The sequence below is a fragment of the Falco biarmicus genome, chromosome 4 (assembly GCF_023638135.1).
Source record: "Falco biarmicus isolate bFalBia1 chromosome 4, bFalBia1.pri, whole genome shotgun sequence".
Classification (NCBI taxonomy): domain Eukaryota; kingdom Metazoa; phylum Chordata; class Aves; order Falconiformes; family Falconidae; genus Falco; species Falco biarmicus.
In genome coordinates, this window is record NC_079291.1 from 69170228 (window position 1) to 69184354 (window position 14127).

Consider the following 14127-nt stretch of genomic DNA (forward strand, 5'->3'; position numbering starts at 1 on the left):
TATTCCCAGAGCTTTTAATTCTACCAAGTTTGTAAAATCCTGTGAGAAGCCTTAAGGAATTCAACAGGAAAACTGACATCAGTGAAATATTGCCACTCCGTCTTCCCCTTCCCCATGCTATGCAAAAATATTGCTTTGGATGTTTTTGTTTACTTCTCAGGCTTTGTTCACTCTGGACCATGCAATAACATTTTTGGCTGCTTGGAGGATGAGTATTTTGAACAGTGCATGTGTTCGCGAGACTGTGGCTATGATGGGGAGCCTGTATGTGGATCAGATGGACAGATTTACCCGAACCATTGCCAGATGGAAGTAGCATCGTGCAGGAATAATACAAGAATAGAACAGCTGCCCATGTCTCAATGTTCTGCCTGTAGGTTTCGTTCAGTTCCCTTTTCTGTTATGATGGAGATGCGGAACACTACAAATCCTCATCTAAGCAAATGATAATTACGTACATGTGGTACGGAAAAGAGGAGAATTCAGAACCTCCTATGTATTATTTTTTTACTCATGCTACAGGGGACTAAGTTATAAGAGCAGCTGCCTTTTGTGATTAGCTCAGAATAATGGGGTTTCTATTCTCATGAACACATGTTTTACCAATCAGAATGAACTTCAGAGAAAATAGATACTGTTTTATCTGAAGTGAATAATCCTAGATAAAAATGAACATCCATGAAGTGTAGCACTCTTTGGAGATTCTACGTCGGCTTTCACAATGTGCAGTGTAGTAGCTCAGTGAACAGAGTATGCCACCTCTGGAAATGCAGACATTTCTAGAGATTCATTAACAAATTTTATGACCAATGCACTTATTTTTATTTACAGCCAAGAATTTGCCGGAAGAAAGGGAGACACACACCCACACAGCTGAGCAACCCAGTGTTAAACAAAATCCAGAAGGTAATATCATACCTTTGCATTTATCCAAAGCCTTTTTTTTTTGTCAAGGTTGTAGCCTATCCTGTCACTGTATTAAAGTATAATGGCTCTCAAGCATGTTCAAACAAAGATGCTGAACTTCATCTTTCAGAAAAGACAGAACGGTCAGAAATCAGAAAAAAATGAAGATGTCAAGGAGAAACTGTTCAACTACAGACTAGCTCTTTTAGTCCTTTTCCTTCCGGGAAATGTTGTGTGGTACCTGCTCTATTCAGTGCACATGCAAGATTTAATAAGTGGTTCATAGAGGTGGGCAAGTTGACCCTCTTATTTTCTCAGCCTTTGTATGTTTGAACAACACATGCTCTGTGATCTTTTCTTCAATATTAAGCTGGAAAGATCACATTTAAAACCAGGCTGATGTAATGAGTTTCAACAAACAGCTGAACAGGGCATGGCAACAGACCAAACCGCTGCAAGAACTAGAATCCAGGTGGATTAACTTTTTCTTTAGCAGTTCTGTACAAAAAATGAGCTGGCAGTCTTGATTCTTTCAGAGCTGCTGTTTGGAATAAAAGGCCTTAGTGAGCAAAAACGTTAAGGTCAGTAGATGGAGCAGCCAGGAATGTGGCTGCTCATTTTATTTGGTGCTCATATCCATACACTTTTTTCCAAGACTTCATGTTGAACTTGCTCATGGCTCACAATAAATCTCACCAAGAAGCAGTGGAGTGTCAATAGAATAGTTTGTTTCATGCTGTTTCTAGTAAATAAACTGGACGAGATTTTTCCTGGCTGCTTTCCACTCATTAATTTTCCTCTGGCCTCTAACTCTCCTAACAGATCAGTAAAACAAGTTAATTCTTCAAGAGAAGACTCTGTGCCTTCTCATGTCCTTCTTGTGCACCAGAGTTCGGGCTAGCGTGTGTCCAACATGAGAGACACCATCCTGTTCTTTCCCCTTCCTCTGCTCTGCAAAAGCTGATGGATAGTTTTCTTTACTAAGGTGTGAAAGTATAGTGAATATTCCATTATGATCTTTTGTATAGGTCATTCAATATGACAGTGTTTAATGTCTTTCCTGTTTTCCCTCCCTTTTTTATATACGTGTGTGTGTATGTACCAGATAGCTGTCTGTTGAAAAAACTGGGATAAATGCTTGTTGCCTTTTATTCTGTGCAAACGCTATGTACTCAGCATGGAAACTGTTTGCAATCCGAACCCTTTAAAGCAGCATTCACAAACTGCTCTTTAGGGTACCGCTGGTATGCGAGGCCATACTAAGTGTTTTGCTGCTGGTCTACAAAATGGGACAGCAATTGCATTATTTTCAAATAAAAATTCGGTAGTAAAAATTATTACCTGGGGAAAAAATTGTGGAACTTGATGGTAGGCCACAATAAAAAAAAAAATCAGAACAGCGTTTCTGAAATAATCTGCATTAAAGTGGCTAAGAAAAATAACCCTCTTGTTTCTGTTCTAAACAGACAAAAGCAGTGTTCGCTCAGTAAGCTGAAGTGGAAATTCTGATTTTTATTTTTTGTGTATGTGGTATTTTTATTCAGATTTTAGATTTAAGAAACCTCTATGCCCTAATGACATGTTTGTCAAAGCACAAGCATTTAGAGCTGCCTTTGTTCTAGGATCTGGGAGTGTTCAAGTTGAGAGTCTCCTGGAGGTGAGATACTCTTCTGAACTGAGCTGTCTGAGCAGCCATGGCAGAGTGAGCATTCAAAAATAAAAATTACTAAATCCTGCATCAGGAAAAGCACCCAGCATGTGATTTTCATTAATCCTCTGGGCTTCTCTCAGGTCAGCCACACGGTACATGAATCAAAGGTTAACAAGTGAATGAATCCTTCCTCATACACAGGTCTTATTTGGACTCACTGGTTTGTTAGCATTGAAGCATGTGATTGGGTTAAGTCTGCTCAGGTGCTCTGGGTTTCTAGTGAAAGTTCTGATGAGCCGTGTCTAAATCTGTGATTTCCTAAAGGGATGCAAAACTCCAGGAACCAAATCAAGATTAGGGCACCTTGGTGAAACTGCCTCACTGTGTTAATCTTCAGGAAACACCATTTTCTCAGAGAACTGCATGGTGTTGATATTGTCTGAAATCCTTCTGTATCTGCTGTATGACTTGTGCAGGCTCAGCTTGGTTTGATTGATGCTTTCGTTGTTAGCTCTTGTCTGTTACCCCAGCGATGGAAACAATGAGAGCCCGTTTCCTTCCAGCAAACCGTGGGGAACTTCATAATGTGTTTGGGTTCACTCTTTCAAACACAGACTTGCAGTGTAGTTCCACATACACCAGTGAGTTTGCTAGAATAAACAACAGCTTTTGAGTTATGCTAGTCAAGCTAAGCAGTTGTATATAGACGGTCCTGCAAAACCAGGATGCAGTGCTTCTTCCAGCTCCTAGCTATTGTCAAAATATTTTAAAATGTCTTTCAAAAGTCTGCAGCAGATGTTGCAGCAAGTGAGGCAGAATGGCTGATCTTAAAACCGTAGTCTGTTGTTGTACAGATGGGTAAATCCTCTTGGCATGGTTAGAAATACCCTCTTGATTGGGAGGGAAGTGTGCAGGGTGACAGGGCTCATCTGGAACAGCTCATGTCTGAATCCCCTTCCTCAGCTGCACTTTTTCACAGGTGGATCACTGAGACTCAGGGGTTTGTGACGAGTAGCATGGACCCACCTCTGGCTCTAAGCACTGAAGCTCTGCTAGTATGCTTTCACAGCCTGTTGCAGTTGTATTTGTTTGGACTGAAAGCTCCTGGAGCAGGATTTTGGTTGCTACCTGGAGTATCGGTACCTCGAGTGCCTTTCTGACTGTGGCTTTCCTAAGATCATTGTCGGGCTAGGCTATGAAAATATGGGTGGGTTTCAGAGCCTTGGGGATCCTCAGTAGCTCTTATACCATCTCTCTGATGTAGTACTTTGATTGCTTCTGTAGATCACAAACACACTTCTGAAACTGCTTGAATCTTTTCTGCCGAAAGCGCTAAGTGTATAGCCACTGACATTGGAAGACAGTGTGTTGCTATCATGGTAATGTGATTCTGCAGGTATTTGATGGAAAAGCAATATCCAAGTGTGTGGCAACAGCACTCGGTGGTGTTGGTGCTGCTGTGGTGCTACACTCTGCGCTGCTCTGAGCAGGCAGCCCACCCAGCCTTGTGCTGTCTGACCCCCCAGCCTTCTCACAGTGGCTGGAGCTGTGTTATTTGTACAGTTCTGTTCTAGCAAGTAAAGAGACCAGTAGCTGGAAGAAAATTCTAGGAGGCATTGTGATACCTTTATTTAGTGGTGGGGTTTTCATTTTTTTGTTGGTTTTTTTTTTTAAACCCATCACTAGCTCCTAACAGGAACACCAGAGTGAACTCTGCTTCCAGGTGGAGTCATCTCACAGTGCTCCCTGGCAGGAGCATTATTGACAGGACCGCTGTTCTTCTAAGATTGATTGAACTGGCGGTGGGCCATTTTTCCTTTCACCCCATCAATGTTCAGCAAACATTGGCTTAGGCACAAACATTTGGAGGTGGGGGAGGGGTTTGTATGCAACAGGAAATGTCGGCCTTTCGTCTTTGCTTTGACTCCAGTGCTGCGTTCCGGGGAAGAGTAAAGTCTGTGATGTTAACTGTGTCCCTGGTGGACAGCAATCATCCATTCATAGAATGAGCTCACAACCTGGCAAGTTCTCGCATGGAGAAGGCCAAGAAGAAGTGAACGCAGAGACCAACTGCTTTCAGGCAAGTCTTCCCTTGCCTGGGGCTGAGCCTTGTTGCTGGGAGGATGTGGGAGGCAACAGGGAAAAGCCTTCAGATACTTTATTTCTAGAAACCAAACATTTTCAAAGGCCTTGATGAGTCTTCTTAAATAAAGCCAACTTTGCAATGGGGGGAGGGAGGAGGGGGACTTTTCCTCCCTGCAACAACTGGTTCAGTGATTGCTTCGATGTGGATTAGAGCCGTGTATACAGAAAGCACAGGGAAGATGGACATCAGAGCTGACTCGAGGAACAGTTTAGAAAATAGGGACCTATTGATACTCCTAGAAGTTTTATCTTGCAGTTTTGCCCTCTGGACAGTGAGCAGTCACCCACCACAGAGAGGCACAGCCTGTTCCGAGTGGGATACGTACTGTGTGAGTGACCTCCCAGTGTCTTAGTATAGACTGGAGTGAATGCAAGGAGGGTAAATACATGTTTCTGCCCGTGGTGTGTCTCTATCTTACGTGACAGAAGTTTCTCAGTGGTATGTGGCGGTACTGAAGCAGATGTATCTCAACTACTGCTAGTTCAGGCTGAGGGAGAAGCAAATGGCTTTGACATAAGCTCCTGGCCTGTTGTGCTAAAATCTTCATTCATGTTGGTCTGAAAAGAAATCTAGCTGCTTACACTGATCTTTTTCATGACATGCACCAAGTAAACTGCTCCTTCTTGTCTGCCTTCTAGCTTTGTAACTAACTTTTAAAAAACGGTGATTAAAAGAGTGTACACGTTACACATCTTTGTATGGATTGGTTTCTCCTTAACTGAGGTACTTGGCTTAGACCTAGTCAAAGGAGAGAGATGTATTTTCAGGGTACAGAGTAACTCATCTGTGACATTGGGCATTCCCAAAGATACCTCTTACTTTTATCTTCCTATATGCAGGTCTCAGGGTGAACAGGTTTGTTCCTAACTTAAGCACCTCAGATAATTAGATACTGTAAAATGAGGCTTTGTGGTTGGTTTTTTTTTCCAATTACATGGCCCTCTTTCTTTTTCTTCCTTTCAAATTTTCTTCCTTCAAATATGATCCCTTTCAAATTTTTTTTCCAGTGCCCAGGTCTCAGACTGGGAAGCTGAAAATTCTGATTTACCGCAGCTTTTCTCCTCACATGCGAATCTAAGCAGGCGTGTGCTGGTCCACTGACATGTGTAGCCTCCTTTACTCATGTAAGGCACTCATTTGGCCCTTGATTTGCCTTCCTGATTAAAAATCCTTTCCTCTTCTTATATCATTCTCCTTCTCTGTGATGCAATATGTGATGCCGAAATGCAGTTTCTTTGGCTGAAGCACAAACTGAGACTCTGTTGTTTCCTTTCCAGCAGAGGAAGGCCCTCCACTACAGACAGATCTGTCTTATTACTCCTATGAATATGACCCAGACCCCTATGCATCGGAAGCTGATGTTTTTGAGATTGTGGCAGAACTGACAACAGCAAGCACATTAAAAGAAGTTGACAAGATTCAGGAAGTAGTGACCACGGTAGAATGGTGAGCTGGAAAGCAGGGGATCATAAATCTGGTTTGAGAGTTGATATATAATGTAATAATTCATGTGTTGGGTCAGATGTATTCAGTTCCTCAAAAAAGCTGTTCTTACAACTGACTTGCTAACCTCTTTAGCAAGGAATCTTGACAGGGCAGCATATAAAAGTCTTGGCGACCTGAATGGCTCCATCCCTAGCAGAATAAAAAGTGACCTTTTAAGCTTTTATCTGCCCAGCTTCAGTGATGTTTCACAAATACATGTAATGAGAAAGTGACTTTTATTCATTATCTTCTCTTTTCAACAGAAATATATAATTTAAATAAAGAGAAGAGGCTCAGAATCAACTCCTGTATGAGTTTGTTCCTACAGACGACCTGCTGCAGAACAGAAACCGAATGATGACTACTTCCTGATGCACTCAGAACTGTAGGCTTTGCTGCCCCGTGGGGGGGATCTGGAGCACTAAGGGGGACACTCAGCATTATTTTTCTGTCCGTTTTCCTGCCTTTTGTGCATCCTCTTTGGAGTTCTTCCAAGGATGGGAGACCAATATGCTGTGCCCTCTAGGTGAGGAAAAATAGGGGCTGGAATTCAAACCTATAGACCATTTCAAAGTGTTTTCTCTACTATCAGGATACTGCAAATGCTATTTCCTAGCTACATTTAGAAGCTAAGTCCAGGCCTTGTGCTTAGCTGAACTGCTGTTTGAGAAAAGATGGCTGAGAAGTTTTCTCTCAAATTATTATAATAAAAATCAGTGTGTTTTGCCAATTATAACATAGCAGGAGGCTAATCATCTTCCCCAGCCTGTAAGTCTACCGCACCCACAACAACATCCCACAAGAGAAAAACTTCCCTAGTGGCTCCATGTTCAGGGAAGTTGCTGGCAGGTACATTTTACAGGAGAAAACCGAAATTCCAATGTCAGGGCTGAAAGGCTTGATTGTCTACCATATGACTGCAGGCTTCGGGTGGGAGTTTGCCAGCCATAGCAGTGACAAGGATTAGGTGGGTGTGCCCGCTTTGTGTTGCACCATGGGCTGGATCAGGGCTGCTTGCAGCCTTCTCAGCCCTTTTCCTCCTTTGAACCCCAGCATGAAAATAAAGCTGACTCTAGGCACCGTCCTTTGAAATGCTTGCCTGACTTCACCCATCGCTTGTACTCTGCTCCCACTAGGTTCCCCATACAGTGGTTGTTCTGGATATAGGAATCTATGCGTAGGCCCTGTGTCTGCTGGCCAGTACAAATCGCTGGTGTCACACACAGGCTGGGCTCCCTTAGACTGGCCTGCCCCAAGCAATGTGGTAAAGCTAAAAACAAAAGCTTTGTGTTTCCAAAAGTGCAGGACCCAAGATTTTTTGGTTTCCCTTCCTGCCTGGAGCAGCATTGCTCTCTTTGGAGGAGTTACATGCGATTGCCTGTTGCAAAATAGTCTTAATATTTTATCTTCCCACTTCTATTGTTACCAGGACCAAGAGTGGGGTGGAAGCTCCTTTTGAGGGTGTTTATTGGTGAATGGAAACAGGAAAAAGCTCAGCTCCATTCATTTTTAGGGCTTGTTTACACAGGAACCATGACAAGAATATATCCCAGTATAGACATTCCATTCCAAAATGAAGGCAATTTTATTCCAGAAAAATGTCCACAAGGGGACAAAACAGGAGGTACCCCAGAAGCTGGGCATATGTAGTTTCCAGTCCTTTTTGTCTGGGGCCAGATATTTGCAGAATGTAGTTGACATGATGAAAGTCTGGGTCTTGAAGTTCCCAGAAATTTCAGAAGTGCTTTGTTGGCAAGTTTCCAGGCCTTCCTTCATGGCTGCTTTGAGCTCTCCTCACAAATCTTGACGTGGCTGCTGCCCATATGTACCCATTGCTTCTCAGCAGAGGCTTTTGCCACGTGTCTTCAGTGTGCATGAACAGACCATGTCCTCACTGTGTCCACGCAGCACAGCGGAAGCACTGGCGGCTGCATTCCTGTCTGGCAGGTATATAAATGCCTTTAAACTAAATTTGATCTCCTGTAAGCAACTGGCCTGGCAGACACTGGCTATTGTGTACACACACAGGACTGAGTCAATATTTGTCCCCTGGGTAAATAACAGAGCTAGTGTGAGCTGCAACAAGAGTTTGGGGTTTGGGTTTTTTTTCTTTTCTAAATATCAAAGCTGCACAATACAAACCCTGCTGTTTGCTGCTTCCAGCCGCAGCTGTTTAATGCTTTGAGTCTGGGAGAATGAGACATTTAGTCACTCTGATAATGCCTGTGACTAGCTTCCCACAAAAATGGGACCTATGTTCTGGATTATTCAGTCTCCTGTCCTCGGTCCCTTTCTGACTTGACTTTCCTTGTCTCATCCATTGTATGCTTCTGGATAGATACTTGAAGTCACTTTCGATTGCTTGGTCCTTTCATAGATCGTTGGGCAGTCAGACAGCATCACCACCGGGGACAAGGAGATGAAGGTAGGGAGTTTCGGCCAAGTATTAAAACTGACTTTCTTCACTTTCCTCAGGCTCTGGTACATGTAACGTACTAATTCAAGATGCAGGCATCTCTCCATTGCTGCCAGCTAAATAATTCCTCTTGGTGGTGCCAGCCCATCAATCACAGCCTTGTTCTGTGGGGTCTGTGTGTCGGTGCGCTCACCTGTTTGAGGCAGAGCGGTCTTGCTTCTGTTTTACAATCAGAGGAAAAGCCAGAGGGACCCAGGCCCTCTGAAGGCAAAGGTAGAGCAGCCTTAGCGTCCCTAAACAGAGACAGTTAGGACAGGACAGTGCGTGTGAGGTAGTGTGCCAGGGTTTCTGGATCCTGGAGCCCGACCTCACCTTGAATGCTTCTTCACAGCTTTGGCACTTTCAGGGAAATCACTAGTCTGTCTGCTCTTGGCAGCCTCTGCCTCCCCCCAGTCTTGCCATACCAGACTAGCTCCTTTCTGTAGTTAAAATAAGTCATTTTATTTAAGTAACTGAATTAGGAACCTGGGATTACCCAGCTGTGGTTGCCTTTTTCTCCCTCTTCTCCCCCCCAGCTGATGGTCCCTCTGTCCATAGCTTTGCCCTGTCCCAGATTTGTTTTCGTGTTTCTTGTAATCATTGTTAATGCTTATCTAGGAGGAAAAAAAATTCCTAGATTATTTTTCCTCCGTTCTTCAAAATCCTACTTGGAATACAGAAACTCTTTAGGACTAGGTCCGTGAGAACCACTGGATACAGCTTAGCCTTATTAGACTCAGTGGTATTCATAGGCTTTGGCCCAGTTCTGACTCTGAAGCTTATCAGTCATGCTCCCATCCCTGAGAACACAAGGATGTATCGGCACTGAAAACTCAGGCTCCAATTTTGTGAACACTGGCCAGCCATAGTTTGGAGGGAAGGGATTGATTTTTTTAATTATTTTTTTTTAACAGAGGAAGAGACCGATTCAGTGGTGGAAAGCTATAAGGACAGCAGACCTGCTGCTGCTTTGGGCTTTAAATTGTTTCTGGCTTAGAGACGTTTGGCCCTCTGTCAGAGGGATGCTTCTCCTTTGCTTTTTCTGATGGTCCCTCATTGTAAAAGAAGAGTGCCCATGGGTTTGTAAGACACAGAGTACTTACATCAAGTTACGTTACTGAGTAGCAGGAGCAGTGCTAGTTATCAGTGATTTTTGCTTGCAATCCTTTCAATGAAATTAATATTTATATATTTTTAACTGTACATTATGCAGAGTAATCATTACCATGGTATTTATTTTAAAGCAATAGTTCCCTTGTTCTTTCTTGTTCCAAGTGTTTTGGTCTTGCCTCATTCCCTCCTCCTTAATCAGCCTCAGTAGAAAACAAATACGAGAAGAATGTTCAGTTTGCTTGAAGAACATCATTGAAACAACAGCACTTGCCTTGATGACATTGAATCTTGACATTTAATGCACAATAACCTGGTTTTCATTATTGCGAATAGATCACCTCTTTAGAAAACCTCAGCTCAGATTGAGTTTTGGGGGTTTTTTTTAGTACTTGCTATTTCTGAGTGACAATAGCCCTGGCTACAGCAGGTCTCCAGTGTTCAGTAGCTGGCACATCCTCTGCACATGCAGTGCTGCACTCACGGGAGATAGGCTCTAATTTTTCACCTGCATTTTGCCCCCGCACATACATGTACATGCAAACATTTCCATGACCATTTTTGTTTTATTCACACAAATCTTAGCAAGTCTGAGTCCGGAAAAGGGTTTGTTTTAGATTCTGATAAATATTTTATTAAAAACTGATTTTAAGACAATCTTGTCTGCCTCTTCTTACTCACACTGTAGGCTGTAAGTATGTTTGATCACAGGTTAGTGAGGACAGAAGTCGTGCCTGCAAGTAAAACTAAAGAATTCAGGAAACCTCTAAGGAGGTTTGTTGCTCATTTTTTACCTTGCTGCTTACTGGGATAACGCCCTAGATGAGCTGGCTGTTTTTTGTCAAATTTGCAACAGGTTCCAATAAGCAGCAAGCTTGGTCATGTGTTTCAGGGGACAGCTCTTGATTGTGTGTGACATTACACAGAAGCAGCGTGGAGTTCTAGAGCAAGGGTTTTCTCAATTCCTGCTTTAATTCCCTTCAAGATACATAATGATTTTTTTAAAAAAATATATCCAGTAATACAATCTTTGCCCCAAAGGAATTACAGATGCCAAGGGTCATTTGCAAAAATAAGGATGAGTGAATGAGATTTGTGCACTTGTTACCAGCAATGGCCTGACATCACTATCGTGCTGCAAGAGCATCTTTGGTAGAAAAGCCAGTGCTCTACATTCTCTTGACAGCGTATTTTAGTTTAGGAGAGTACCTTTCATGTTGGTACTTCCTAGTACTTTTGAAAAGTTTACGAATTTGGTTTTGCAAGTGCCTGTTGGTTTTCAGTTTTAGGTAAAGGCAATATACATTTAAGGACAGCAAGCAAGTCAGTAGCAGAGAAAGAAACAGAACACAGATAGCAATCAGCTTGCAAGATGCATGAGGAAAACCAGACATAGGTGTATCAGTAAGAGCATCCCTGGCAATAAGTGACCAGGTGACAAGTTGCATGCAGTGTCCCAGTAACAGATCTCCACATGTTCAGCACTCCGCATCTTGTCTGGACTCCACACCTCTCACAGAACCCTGTGGGCCAGGTTTATTCAGTCTTAGCTATGCAGACAGGAGAAAGGACTTGTCTCCTGGGAAATACCACTTGCTGCTCTGGGATACCAGTGTTGTCTTCATCTCATCCCCACTGGATGTTGTGAGTGCCTTGGGAGCAGGGAGCTGGGCTGGAGGCTTATACCAGTGAATCTTTGGAACTTTTCTGAGGCAGTGTTTCCTTGGAAGTTTTTAGGGATGTAGTGTTTTGTTTCCTGTGACTGAAGAATCTTCTTCTCACCTTCTCCCGGAAGTCTTCAGAAACATAGTAGTAGACAAAGGGATCAGCGCAGCTGTTAAAGGTACTGATGGCCAGGCTTACCATGTAGCTGATATACAGGTCGCCATACAGTTTGGAGTTATAGCTGGAGTAATGAACAAGGAGCAGAACATTGCTGGGTGTGTAGAAGGCCACCAGCGTGAACAGCACAAGAGCTGTGAGCTTCATAGAGTAGGAGTATCGCTTCCCACTGTCCAGGAGGGCTCGCAATACTGAGCAGTAGCTGAACAGCATCACCACCAGAGGAACGAGGAAAGCACAGGTAATCAGGCAGGTAAAGTAGTAGAAGTAATACCCGTCATCCTCGTGCCTGGGGAGAACATCATGGCAGAGAGTGATGTCTACCCCATACAGGGGATACGACTGCTGCTGCAGAGTCAGGGGCAGGGTGAGGATGGCAGCACAGAGCCAGATGGCAGTGCAGGTGCAGGCAGCAAAGGCAGGGGTGCGGAAAGAACGTGAAAAGAAAGGATGCACCACAGCCAGATACCGGTCGACACTGATGCATGTGAGCAGCAGCACTGAGCAGTACATGTTCCCGTAGAAGAAAGCTGTGGTGAGCCGGCATAGGCCTTCCCCAAAGGGCCAGTTGTTCCCCAGAAAATAGTAGAAAATCTTGAAGGGCAGCACCAATACAAGCAGAAGGTCTGCTGCAGCCAAGTTCATCAGAAAGACAGTGGAGGTGAGTTTCTCAGCCCTGGTGGCCAGCACCCACAGGGCTAGCGCATTTGAAGGCAGCCCCACCAGGAAGACGAGGGTGTAGAGGCAGGGGATGAGCCGCACTGTGACCACGCTGCTCAGCTGAGAGCATGTGGCCTCGTGTACCAACAGGTAGGTGACATTGTTTATGGTTGCCTTTTCCCCAGGGATGGCTCGAGGACACGGTGTGATCTCCGATGTTGTTACCTGCTCGTTGGTGCTGTTCTGAGAGTAGTCTGTCAGAAAACACAGTCTGTTACTTGCTGTTTGCGCAGTTACCCTTGCACTTTGCAGAGCAGGCTGCATACATAATGCTTTACCCCAAAGGCTACGGTTTTGCATTTTATGCTGTCGTCCCTAGAAGTGGGAGTATTCTGTAAAATGCTGTTGGTGCAATGGGCGGAAAAAGCCGGCTAATGGAATTAGGTCTGCAGGAGTAACCATCAGCAACCTTACTGAAAATGTACACAATTCCTCTGTCGTGTGGTTTCCCGCAGCTCACAAACAATTGCCAGGCTGTACAACTATCAGCGGGCCTGGGAAACCAGTAAAGCAATTCGTCTGCCCAGCTTTCCAAAGAATCCCAAGATCTGGGGCCACTCCAGGGTAAAGTCATGGCTGTGGGTGTCTAGCTTTTAGCTATGGGTTTTTGGTTTCAAGTTCTGTTTTACTTCTCTAATTTTTCTTTCTCTTTCTAGTTTCTTCCACACCAGTTTATTTTTCTTCTGTATCAGCTTCTGTCACCTCCTGCTTCAACTAGAGTATGCACAAAGCTCAATTAGAGCATGCTCCCATGCGAACTCATTAAAAAATATTCTAGGGAACTTATAAAGGTACCACTTATTCAGTACTTTTAAGAAACAGCAGCTTTTCAGCCATAGGTACGTACTCACCATCGTAGTCCGGAGAGGCCAGGCAGAGTCCCCAAAAGGCACAGCACAGCACAAGCCTGTGTGACAGCCATCCCTTGCTGAGGGTCTCCATGCCAGTGCAGGATCCGATAGGGCGCTGCTGTGTGGGAAAGGCCGTATTAGTGACCCTGCTTACGCATTTCCTTCTGTTAGTCCTTAACTCACGGAAGCACCAGGCTTATCCCGTGAAGGATGAGGCGTATGGGGGGCTGTCACGACATGCGCAAGTATGCCTGGCTTAAGCAAAGACTTGACTCCAATGTCAGACACGGGACTGGGAGGGGCATATGCATCCAGATCCAAAGTATAATGGGGCTGTACTTCATCGCAGAGCTAGATGATGGCTCAAGTGACTCATTTGGGCCTCCTTCCTGCTCCAGAATATTCCTGGAAATAACAAGTGTGGTCAGATTTGATGTAGTCTGAATTTGGTTTAGTGTAAACTGAACCCACGCACCTCTGACCTCTTCTGACAGAGACACAAGTGGCTCTGTGTGGGATCCGAGGTCTTTCCCCACACCCTCATTCAGAATGCTTTCTGGTGCAAGTTGAGAAGATCTCACCCCCCCGCAGAAACATAAATGAAGTGCAAGAGGGCTGCAGATCCAGACAAACCTCCCCTGCTCCCAGGGATTACACCGGGCTCTTGCAGCCTCACGTTGTGGCAACTAAAGGTTTTTACTGTCTGCCTTGCCGCCCCCAGTCAGGCCGGGCATTTCAGTTCTGTTTATATCTGCTCCTGCTCCCTGGCTAAACAGGAGACAAAGCTCCTGCACCTTCCTTCTTGATCTCACTGCAGAGGTTGACTAAAAGTCCTGTGGGTTGGAGCTATTGCATTTGAAAGGATCAGCAGTAGCACCAGCCCGGAGCACCATAACACACCATCAATAAGGGGCAAGGTCTTACGGCTTGATGGAGACACGGTGCTTCCGCTGATAAACTG

At 44.3% G+C, this 14127-nt stretch overlaps 2 protein-coding genes across 5 annotated transcripts in view; one reads left to right on the forward strand and one right to left on the reverse strand.

Moving 5' to 3' along the window:
- The window catches only part of CPAMD8 (C3 and PZP like alpha-2-macroglobulin domain containing 8), a 54407-nt gene extending 47127 nt beyond the window's left edge, over nt 1-7280 (forward strand). For 3 of the 4 annotated variants that reach the window (XM_056338862.1, XM_056338863.1, XM_056338865.1), the window contains 4 exons: nt 161-373; nt 832-906; nt 5981-6149; nt 6452-7280. In XM_056338862.1, coding sequence (XP_056194837.1) covers nt 161-373; nt 832-906; nt 5981-6149; nt 6452 — 458 coding nt within the window. In that variant the 3' untranslated portion in view covers nt 6453-7280. The remainder of the gene's footprint in view (nt 1-160; nt 374-831; nt 907-5980; nt 6150-6451) is intronic. The other variant, XM_056338864.1, reaches the window with a different exon arrangement.
- A 3421-nt stretch (nt 7281-10701) lies between these two features.
- On the reverse strand, nt 10702-13571 carry F2RL3 (F2R like thrombin or trypsin receptor 3). The gene is made up of 2 exons (XM_056338870.1): nt 13167-13571; nt 10702-12509 (listed from the first exon to the last, which is right to left on the reverse strand). The coding sequence occupies exons 1-2, from the start codon at nt 13255-13257 to the stop codon at nt 11434-11436; spliced, it is 1167 nt and encodes a 388-aa protein (XP_056194845.1). The 5' UTR covers nt 13258-13571; the 3' UTR covers nt 10702-11433.
- Between the last annotated feature and the right edge of the window lie 556 nt (nt 13572-14127).